Genomic DNA, 10716 nt, shown 5'->3' on the forward strand with positions numbered 1-10716 from the left:
GTTCCATTGAAGATGAAAAGATGGTTGCCATGAATGCAATTGCTACTATAGACCCGATATATGGCTTTCCAAGCTATCAAAGCTCAAGGCCATGAGACTTCAGAGGTGGTTTGCCTCCATTTCGGCCTCTCATACCGACAGGCTTGTTCACAGACAAAGTCTGAATGGATCCAGGTCCCTTCATAGCTAGGAGCGCAAAATGCCCACCAACTGTCGGGCGTGCACGACACAGGATGGGAGTACCGGGTGCATTTCCATGCGCCGAGGTAGATACATAGCGATCAGAAAAAGGCCAGTTGTGCTTTCCGTTGGTCATGAACGCCCACAGATCATCTACAAATTCGTCACGAGTGTTCTTCTCGAATGTCGCAGCTAGCCACATGTTCCAATCCGACTTGGCCCAATCTTGTCTGTTGTCCAAAGGAACGCCATACTCGCCGCGGACGGTCGAGTAAAACTCGCTGTTCATTCGGTGCGCATCCTTCGAGAATGTCTCTAGTCCCAACAGCACATCCGGGAAGAGGTTGTAAGGGGTCTTCCATGAATCCGGATAACCGGGATATTGTAGGACAAAGTGGGTCTTCTCTTCGTCTATGCCTAGACCGTCCTCGTAGAAGAGCGTTGCATGTTCCTCGCCGATGCGGGAGTAGTTTTCCTTCCCGCTCAGCACGCCGAATGCCTTGATACCCACGGCGGCTTTAATGGCTAGGTTGGTCTCGTTGGGCAAGGGCCCGGCAGCATCATTGGAAGACAGCTGATTGGCAATATCGATGCTGTTGTCCACCAAGTAGTCGGCATATTTCTGGAAGATGTCCATGTAGCGGCCGGTCCAGTCAATATCGCCGGTGGCGCGGGCGTAGGCGAGAGCCAGGACAAGCAGGTTTCCGGATTCTTCAATTGGCATCGGCTCGGCCTTTTGGTCATCATGGCCAATGGCATGTGGATAGTGAGAGCCAAGGTCATGAATCGTGTACGGCAAATGCCAGCGGCCAGCATCCAGGTACCGCATCACAGGCTCCAACATAAGGCGGATCCACTCGGGGTCCAGAACCCAGTAGATGGGGAATGCTGGCATGATCACATCAATCGTGTTAATGTTGCCATCACTGGACAGCTCTTTGATGAAGGCCAAGACATCTTCAGTGTCAAGCGAATGATTCGGAATCGTCAGATCGATACCACCGTAAGCTTGGCGGGTTGACAATGCGATGATATCGGCATACTTGGAACCTGCGGCGGCAGTAGAGAATGTCTTCAGCTCCTGGTCCAACTGCCAAGACTCGAGCACAGCATTGTTGTAATCATCTAGGAAATGTGCGAGAGCTTTGTGGGTGGTTGGGTATTCCGCCCGGTAATAACCTGTATACTCCTCTCCCAAGTAGTTGATAGCGGCTTCTCTCTCGTAACCCACAACAAAGTTGATCGAGGCTTCGCCATGGACTATGCCAAGATCATGGGACAAGGCGGCAATGCTACCATAGGACCACGTAAACTCCTGTCCGGAGAGGTCACCTTTCTTTGCGAATTGCTCACGCACTGTCTTGGGGTCGCCGGCTGAAGCAGAGAGTGTGCTGGACTCGGATGGACGGGAGGCTAGAATGGCTTTACCCCAAAGAGCCATATCGCTGGCCTCGGCATACTTCGCTGAATCTTCTACCGAGAGCGAATGAATGACAAGTCCATCGTCATGTTCTTCATAATCGAGGACCGACCGATCTTCCCGGCCAGTCCATCTCCCATCGATATCCGAGTAGACCTGTATATCTCTTCCATTCGACCCAGATACTCGCACGGTCAGGTAACTGAAAGGAAGCGATTGGCGCAGGTAATTCGAAGGTGACACGGGCGAGAAGAAGTCGAGCGTCAGTTTCACGGAACCGGCCGTGAGATCGAAGACAGAATGAGTCGCGGTGAACTCGGCGTGGCGGACTGTGGCAGGGAGAGCACCGCTACCCTCGAGATCTGGCACGCCCATCAGGCTATAGGCCTGGCCGTCCACCCTGACCATGACGGACCACCCCAACTCCTGGCCTGCCCAGAACTGGGACTCGGCATACGGCAATTGCTGCACGCGATCACTGGGCATCCATGTTGACAAGTAAGGGTTGCGCACCGCCAGCGGGTACGATGGCGGTAGCACGGGGTAGTGGGAGATGCGGCCCTGTTGCTGGCCCTCTTCGCCGCAGAAGAAGGACAGGACCGAGGCGCAGAGGGAGCCCAGCCCCAAGGGCGTCTGTATATCGAATCGCATGTTGCTGTCGTAAGGTGTTGTCCGTACGCACCAGGCGCATCGACCAACAAAACAAAACAGGGAAAATTGAAACCACTCGCAGGGATCCTGCAGGCAAGGGAGAGGCTGGAGAGAAGGAAGGAATCGTTGCGAGACGTAGGCTCCCCCCTTGCCGCTGATCGCCCGACTCTGTCGTCATCGAGGAGGAGACACAACCCCACAGCGTGGCTTTGTCCATCGCATCCCAGCACGCGTCCGCTAGGCCCAATTGGGAATGGCGCCCGCACTGTGGGTCGCTACAGCATTCCCCAAGGGCTGCTGTAGCCGCCGGCGTTGATGTGGGCGGCTACAGAAGCAAATGCGGTGCTTGATACCACATGAAATTGGGGAGTAGAACATTAGTAAGCACATCGCACTGCAACGGGACGGAAACATGGTAGGGTGGTACTGTCCAAATTCTTCTATCCTGACACTTCTGCACTTGCACTGCCACGCAGCATCTGCATCATGCTTGGTATGAGAATATACCTCGAACTATCATAGGGACATTACACATCTGTTCGATACTGTTGCGGTCGATAATAATTCAACGTCGTAAAATTTTCATTACACTTTCATGTCTATATCTTTATCCTCAAACGATGCTTCCCAATTGTAAGTGTTTCTTTTTACAGTTTCGACTCCTCGATCCGTCGACCAATCTCATCAAAGTGAATCTGCTTGCCACTTCGAAGCGCCTCTTGAAGATAAGACCCAATCTCAACCGCCTTGACAGCATTGGTGAGCTTCATCGGAAGAGGGGTGTTGTCCAGGCATGCGGCCGTGAACTCGTTGGCCTCCTGTGTAAAAGCCGGGCCAAAGCGACCGATGAAGTTCGGCGGGACCTCACGAGTGATGCCGCCAGCGTGGTAATAATTGACAAAGTTACGCTGGGGGTTTCCATTGACCGTCAGCTTGCCCTCCGTGCCAATGATCTCTGTGGTGTCCTCCTGGCCGTGGGCCATCATGCGGGTGCAGTAGTAGTAGGCGATCTTGCCATTCTGGAACTCCACAATGCCAACAGCGTTATCATAGTCCTTATGCTTCTTCAGCTCTGGCTGCACGGCTGTGATGCCGTGGGCTGAGATACTCTTGGGGATCGCATCGTCGCCAAAGAACCACAGGGTGAGGTCGATGTCATGCACGGACATGTCGACGAAAACACCGCCGGACCAGGCTGCATACTCCACGTAGAAACCGGACGGGTCGAATTTGTCGCAAGTCTGACTGCGGATAATTGAGGGCCGTCCGATGAGACCTTGCTCTGTCTTGGCGAATGCGTCGCGGTAAGACTCATCGAATCGTCGCGAGAAGCCGCACATCACCTTCAGATGAGGCTTCTTCTTGGCTGCCTCGACCACGGCTTTGCACTGTTGAAGAATGGTTAGCCATGAATTGAATCACACAGTGGGAGAGGGAAGCGCACCACTTCGACGTCGACGGAAAGGGGCTTCTCGCAGAGAACGTGCAGGTCCTTCTCGATTGCCTGGATGGCTTCTTCGGCATGGACAGAGGTGGCTGTTCCAATAGCCACAGCTTGGAGCCCGGGGTGCTTCAGCATCTCTCCATAGTCGGTGTACAAAGTGACCCCGTGGGGCTCCAAGTTGATGCGTCCCCAGGCGATTTCGTTTTGGTCTGGGGTGAAGGCCGCGACGAGCTGGGCCCGGGGGGTGCGTTGCAGGAAGTTGATCGCATGCAGCTTGCCGACGCGGCCGAGACCGGCCATGCCGACTTGTAGCTTCTGGACTCCCATTGTGGTTGGACGTTGGTTCAGAGGAGGATATGAAGAGAGAGGACGGTTCTTGAGTTATTGTTCCTCCTGTGGTCGTCGGAGCGGTTTAAATAGCTGCCATCTGGGGCCTTTGAAGGCATGGTTGCAAAACGACTTTCTGCATGGCCTGCATGGAGGAAGGTCTTTCCATAGACTTCATCTTGGATGGTGGACTGGTTGATGCCTCGCGCCGCTGTCAGTGTGTAGTGTCCGCGACGGGAAGAATTACCATCACCGCCCAAAGGGGCAAATTGGCCGGGAAACTCTCGGCACTGCTGTTTATCCGCCGTGACGAGCTTGCCGCAAATGGTTGTCTGTCAAACATGTCAAACTCGACATGCGTGAGCGACGCTGATTCGATCCCCGAGGGGTTGGCAGGCGCAATTGTGGGGATTTCCCCGCACGGAGAGACTTTCCGCCTCCGCGTAAACGCAGCTAGAAATTCTCTCCGCATCTTCTCCCTCCATCAACCCCAGTGGGATGTTGTCGCGGCCGAGGAGAAGTCGTTTGGTGGCAGGGTGGTAAGCTAGGGCCCCTATCCTCCGCATTGTTGATTCTCTTGCTAATCAAGCCCCCAGTCAACGGTGTCGCAGTAAGTCCGACTTGGCAAGCCCTAGGTCTGAACTCCACTGATTCAAGCTGATTTCGCCAGCTCGACACCTTAAATGTATGCTTATAGCATGAAAATCAAATTGAAAGATACTAAATGAATTGCAGGCGATGTTCAATCGAAAGTCTGCCGACATTGTCGTGATGCCGGCGTTGAATGCAACCGAACATCGGTTCGATTCCGGGAGGGGTTGACACTGTCTCAGGAGCCGGGAATTGCATTTCCAGGCCAAGAAAGTTGGCCAAAGCTTCAAGGCAGAGGTACTGCTAAAACCATGTTGGGGTCATTCGAAACAGACGCTAACCTAACCGCCTGCAAGTTCGTTTCCACGACGAGACGCCTGAGATCACCAGTCTTTACGTAGAAGCCCCAGAAAATCCCGCCCCTCAGTTCTGCAATTTCGACTATTTTGATGCGGAAGATGAACAAACACATGCTATCTCTGCGACCTCAGAAACGGATGCGCAACAACACCGAATTCATAGCCCCCTGCCTGAGTGCTCGCCGGGCCTCATTGCTGAGCACTCTCCTGCTACGCTATCCGTACACACCGCGACCTCATCCAGATCACGATCGAGCTACAATCCTATACACAGATTTACCGAGCGAGAAGCAATCTTGTTAAGAAACTTTGTCGAGAATATGGCTCTTTGGGTAAGATCACAGTTACGAATACCGTTCGTACGAGAACCCTCATGGCTGACCCAAAATAAAGGCCGACATCACGGACCCGCAACGGCATTTCAAGACAGAAGTACCCGCACGCACACTCAAGGACCCTGTTCTCCGATATGCAGTTCTCGCATTCTCTTCGCGGCATCTGAACAGACAGAACGCAGACGATGCAACGGAGGCACTGATGTACCACAATCACTGCGTACAGCTGTTGATTCCTGCAATGTCAGAGCCGGAGTATTATATTACAGAAGATATTCTTGCGGCAGTTGCTATTCTACGGCAACATGAAGAAATGGATGGTAGTTCAATCGGAAAGCTCGTCAAGAAGAAAGGAGCTAACCTTATTCCTTCGATAGGCGATGATAACCAGTTTCACTTGACTGGTACAACCCATATTTTGAATACCATCTCAACATTTGGCTCCTCGGGTGGACTCGGCGAGGCCGCTGCCTGGCTATGCCTGCGTCAGGATATCTATATTTCACTGACCACGCAACAGCCACTCCGAACTAACCTTCAAAGCTTCCTCGATTCTACTGTCTTCGACAGAGACGATGACTTTGCATGGTCTAGCAAAATGGTTTTCCTGCTAGCTAAAGCTCTCCAGGGTGCCTTCTGTGCCGACTCAGACTTCAATAAAACCGACAACGAAATCCAGGAATGGTTCGATTCAAAGCCACACACATTTGAGCCAATTCAGGTGGCCCCATGTGGACCTGAGTTAGATCGACGCTTTCCAACAATATGGATGCTATTACCAGTCCACGGTTCGCAAAACCCATTCCCTGTGTTGGGCTGTGGCTTAATATCTTTCAGTGATCGGTTTACAATACTATCATATGGCCAAGATTGTCCTGGCTCTTTCAAAGAGCTTGAAGACCTCGTCGACTTATGAGAATCTTCGGCAGTCTCGATTAATTGAAGTATGTCTTGACACGATTATTCCCTCTGACCATGAAACTAATCTCTTATGGTTGCCACAGAAAAATATGCGGCATCATCTGCTAACAGTTCTGGGTCTGGCAAAATCGAATTCTAAAGCCGAAAACACGCTGTTCACCGCGCGACACAGTCTTGTGGCATGTGAGTATTTTGCAGGTTGCAGCTCACCTATATGTGAATTTGCATTTACTAACCCTTTCTGTAAAGGGGGATGGGTCCTCCGAAGCCGTGGCGATCAAGAAGCTGCGGAGTCCCTATTGCGGGACATGCATGCAAGAACAGGGTGGAATATGGAAACATTGATCGGGTCACTACGCGAGCAATGGAATGAGGAATACGATGACACGTAGGAATCTAAAATAGTCAATGAAGCCCTTTTGCTTAAACCCACCGTGGCTGCCTTTCTGTGCATTTATTTTATCCAAGGAGGGTGACGTCCAACTTAAGTATCATGATCAATACATTCTTTATTCTAGTCCTCGGGCTCATGCAATCAACTTCCCACTTTATTTTGACTCCCATAATCCAAAATGCTGTATGGTACTCCCGGATTACTGATCTGATCAACAATACAGAAGAATTCGGTCGAGGAAATCCCGATGCTGTCAAGAAACTCTACGCTCGGAACCTGCATATCAGTCGCCTCTGAAGAGTGCGGATATCCAGGAGTAGGTAGGGCCATGGGTCCAGGAAATTCTGTTTGCTCTGGTGGCTTGTCACGCTCCTGAATAGCTTGATGGTAATCATTCCATGCGGCCCATTTGGAGAGCATAATGTTAAGGGCTCGGGTTCCTGGGATTCTGCCCTCGTAGCTAGTTCCTGGAAAAGACTTTCAAGGTGAATGAACTCGTCTCTTCGCACCTCTGCTATCCGGTTACCATTTCCGATCATTCCTTCCAAAATTGAGTATGCTTCTTTACTCCGAGCTTCCCCATCGACGTCGAGGTCACCGTCCTGGACAGAAACCGAAGGCGAATGACGAGATGGGACCGAACACAGACTTCCATCACCCGTGGCAACTATGTTCCGGGGCTGCCATACCGGCTGGATGGGAGATGGTGTCGGTATGCTTTGTATACGGCCAGTGTGTCAGATGGAACCCAGTCAATCTATCTTGCCACTCGAAAATCAGCCTTGAACCTGCCAAGGGTGGGATATGCAACCCGAAGAGCACCTTCCCCAATTTCCGTGACACCTCCCGCAAATCCGAAGTCGTTGTCGCTGGAATCTCCCGGGGATTTGGTTAGGGACCAAGGGCCCAAGGCCATGCCAAAAGCCGGATGGAGGGTTCCAGACAGCTGAAACTGTACCCCGCATGTGTCCTATGGGGCTTTCGGCTATGTTTGCGTACCTGCTTCTGTTTGGTCTTGATTTCTTGGAATTGCTTTTATTTCTGTTTGCTGTTCGTGTACCCTGGGATCTCCCGTCACTATTGTGCAGTTGATTATTATTTTCTGGCTGGCAGACCGTAGATGAGTAAGGTCATAGTACAACCGTATCCTGTTCTTTTGACTATCGTGATCTGTGCTCGCCCTACCAGTGCATGATCATTCAGCAGTTCGACCAGCTCGGAGCTTCGTGCGGATGGTTGGCAGTGAATTGGGAGTGAAGCCGAGTGAATTTATACTCTCCCCTCCTTTTCTGCCGCACACGCCCAGCAGCGGTGAGGCGGGTGAATTCACTGTTGTGAACCTGCCGCCAGGGGCGCTGACCGCCTACTGAATCTGCCCGTCACGCCTGCTACTTCACTGTCGATGCGCAGTGAATCTTCTTTCCTGTCCCTCTACTTCATCCCTCCCCTGTCTCTCTCCTTTGCTTTTTTCGCAATTCTTCTTTCCTGCCTGTCCTTACGATTCCTGACTGCTTTATTCTGACCTCCACTCATGGCTTCTGTGAGTCCTCCCTTGCTTGCTTTCACCTCTTGACGACGGTGAAATCACACCCGCGTCCGGGGGAAGCTTGCGAACATTCCAACCCCGAATAAGCTCGGACAGCTCTGATACTGACCTCTCTCTCTCTGTGTGTGCAGCCCCGTCCTCCCAACTTCGGGCCACAAGGCTATCCTCTCGCGAACGGCGCGACACCTTCTGGTCCCGCCCCCGGAGCTACGCCGCTTCTCCCAAACAATGGCCGGGTCATCCAGAACGGCCCTACCCGAATCCTTTGCATTGCTGATGTACGCGGTAAGTATCGTTGGGTTCCAAATGCGTTAACAGGCTAAGCTAATTGAGCACGCCCCACAGGAAATCTGAAGTCACTCAACGAGCTGGCCAAGCAGGCCCGCGCGGACCACATTATTCACACTGGCGATTTCGGCTTCTACGACGATACTTCGCTTGATCGCATCGCAGATAAGTAAGTACTAACCCCCTGGAGCTGCCAGATATGCCTGTTGGTGCCCAATACGTGGGAAGCACACTCGCTTCGGCCGGGCACCAACATGGTATGGGGGCAAACCCGGATCTAATGTGTGTTGTTCTACAGGACCTTGAAGCACGTCGCCCAGTATTCGCCGCTCTTGCCTGAGAATGTGAAGCGCGCCATCTCTCAAGTTCCCGCCCAGCAGTCCATTAAGCAACGTTTCACCCCCGACCAGCTCCCCTGTCCGAGCTATCTATGCTCCTCGACAAGCGCATTACTCTCGATGTTCCTGTCTACACTGTCTGGGGCGCTTGTGAAGATGTTCGTGTGCTCGAGAAGTTCCGCTCCGGAGAATACAAGGTTGATAAGCTGCACATCATTGACGAAGCCAATTCACGACTGCTCGACATTGGCGGTGTGAAGTTGCGTTTGCTAGGTCTCGGTGGTGCCGTCGTGATGCATAAGCTTTTCGATAATGGCGAAGGAAAGACGACCATTGCTGGCGGCCAGGGTACCATGTGGACCACCCTGCTCCAGATGGGTGAACTCATTGATACTGCAAACCGAGTCTACGATCCTTCTGAGACCCGTGTCTTTGTCACCCACGCCTCGCCCGCCCGCGAGGGCATGCTCAACCAGCTTTCGGTCACTCTCAAGGCAGACTTCTCTGTTTCGGCTGGCCTGCATTTCCGCTATGGATCATCTTACAACGAGTTCTCGGTCAACCCTTCCTTGGACCATTACCGCGGCAAGCTTGCCGCTTCCAAGGCGTCCTTCAACGATGTCTGGGAGACCGTCCGTGGCGAAGTGGAATCTGCTATCTCTTCTAACGAGGCCCAAAAGACTCTGCTCGACAATGCTCTCGATGTCGTTCAGAAGATGCCTTCTATCGCCAATGGCGGTAACCCTTTTGGTGGTCCTGTTGCTGCTGGCAATGCCGCTGGCCAGGTGGATGAGAGTGCATTCAAGAACATGTGGAACTTCAATCTGGCTGATGCTGCATTCGGTTACCTGGTTCTCGAGATTGAGGGAGGTCGCATCGCGACGGAAATGCGCGCCCAGGGTTTCAATTTCGCCCATCGCAGCGGAAAGCCCATCGCCGCTGGTGCTCCTGTGGCCAGTGGCCTTCCTGCTACTACTGCTTCGCCCGCTCCTACCGGCGCTGGTGGTCGTCCGACTGCTGCCACTCCTCAGTTCAGCCAGCCCGCCCCGGCTCGCGCTGCTCCGGCCCCGGGCCAGCAGGGTCAGCCCAAGGGTCAGCCTGCGCGTGGCTCCCCTATTCCAGTGATCCCCAAGGCCGCTAGCCCCCAGCAAGGAGCTGCGGCATCTGCCCAGCCCGCTCATGAGGAGAAGGCCGTTGGTGCCGACACCAACGGCACTGCCCATCCTGAAAAGCCGTCTGAGTCCCCTGCTCCTCGCGGTGAAAAGAAACCTAGCAATGGACTTTTCGTCGCCAACGTCGACACGGAGCAAGCGATCCGCGACTTGATTCCCGAAGAAGACCAAGCCAAGATTGTCAAGATTGACAAATACGGAAAGTTTAACCATGTTGTTATGTTCGCCACTGTGGAGGAGGCTAAGGGGGCTATGGATCGCCTTCCCCTCGAATACAAGAAGTCTGGCCCGCCTGTCACCGGCCAGCCTCGCAAGCCCAACTTCAAGTACTTCGAGGAGCGTACCCGGGGTCAGGGTAACGCCGGTTCTTGGCAGAGCAGCAGTCGCGGCGGATCCAATGCCGGCTCGCGCGGATACCAGTCTGCTAGTGATAGCGAGGGTGCCCGCCGGGGCGGATTTGGTGGTCGTGGCCGTGGTGACCGCGGCCGTGGAGGTCGTGGTGGCCGTGGCGGCCGCGGTGGTTTCCGAGGTGGTGCAGGTTCCAACGACTCCCCGGCTCCCTCCACGCCGTCGAGTGACAAGCCTGCTCCCTCCACCGATGCCTAAATTCCATGATCCCTAAACTTTTTCGCTTCTTTCATGTACCGTTCCACTTTTCGCCGAATTGAAGACCGACTGCTCTGATTTCCATGCCCCCCCTTCACATTGATTCCATGTACCCCCAAACCGCACTTTTTGACCTGCTTATCT

At 53.3% G+C, this 10716-nt stretch overlaps 5 protein-coding genes across 5 annotated transcripts; 2 read left to right on the forward strand and 3 right to left on the reverse strand.

Annotated features, from left to right (window-relative positions):
* Positions 1 to 76: 76 nt before the first annotated feature.
* Positions 77 to 2251, reverse strand: N7532_000788 (putative glutaminase; the record flags this gene model as incomplete). Its single annotated transcript, XM_056613292.1, has 1 exon — positions 77 to 2251. The coding sequence occupies one exon, from the start codon at positions 2249 to 2251 to the stop codon at positions 77 to 79; it is 2175 nt and encodes a 724-aa protein (XP_056480516.1).
* A 647-nt stretch (positions 2252 to 2898) lies between these two features.
* Positions 2899 to 4022, reverse strand: N7532_000789 (putative NAD binding Rossmann fold oxidoreductase; the record flags this gene model as incomplete). The annotated part of the gene is made up of 2 exons (XM_056613293.1): positions 2899 to 3639; positions 3696 to 4022. 2 exons carry the CDS (start codon positions 4020 to 4022, stop codon positions 2899 to 2901), a joined length of 1068 nt encoding a protein of 355 aa, XP_056480517.1.
* Positions 4023 to 4171: 149 nt separating this feature from the next.
* N7532_000790 (uncharacterized protein) lies at positions 4172 to 6620 on the forward strand (the record flags this gene model as incomplete). The annotated part of the gene is made up of 9 exons (XM_056613294.1): positions 4172 to 4561; positions 4612 to 4632; positions 4680 to 4707; positions 4758 to 4910; positions 4970 to 5304; positions 5366 to 6095; positions 6145 to 6251; positions 6312 to 6411; positions 6478 to 6620. The coding sequence occupies 9 exons, from the start codon at positions 4172 to 4174 to the stop codon at positions 6618 to 6620; spliced, it is 2007 nt and encodes a 668-aa protein (XP_056480518.1).
* A 143-nt stretch (positions 6621 to 6763) lies between these two features.
* On the reverse strand, positions 6764 to 7161 carry N7532_000791 (uncharacterized protein; the record flags this gene model as incomplete). Its single annotated transcript, XM_056613295.1, is given in 2 exon segments — positions 6764 to 7089; positions 7101 to 7161. The coding sequence occupies 2 exon segments, from the start codon at positions 7159 to 7161 to the stop codon at positions 6764 to 6766; spliced, it is 387 nt and encodes a 128-aa protein (XP_056480519.1).
* Positions 7162 to 8153: 992 nt separating this feature from the next.
* On the forward strand, positions 8154 to 10572 carry N7532_000792 (uncharacterized protein; the record flags this gene model as incomplete). Its single annotated transcript, XM_056613296.1, is given in 5 exon segments — positions 8154 to 8162; positions 8300 to 8453; positions 8514 to 8625; positions 8755 to 8849; positions 8867 to 10572. The coding sequence occupies 5 exon segments, from the start codon at positions 8154 to 8156 to the stop codon at positions 10570 to 10572; spliced, it is 2076 nt and encodes a 691-aa protein (XP_056480520.1).
* Between the last annotated feature and the right edge of the window lie 144 nt (positions 10573 to 10716).

Source organism: Penicillium argentinense (assembly GCF_028826775.1).
Source record: "Penicillium argentinense strain IBT 30761 chromosome Unknown utg000001l_segment0_segment0, whole genome shotgun sequence".
Classification (NCBI taxonomy): domain Eukaryota; kingdom Fungi; phylum Ascomycota; class Eurotiomycetes; order Eurotiales; family Aspergillaceae; genus Penicillium; species Penicillium argentinense.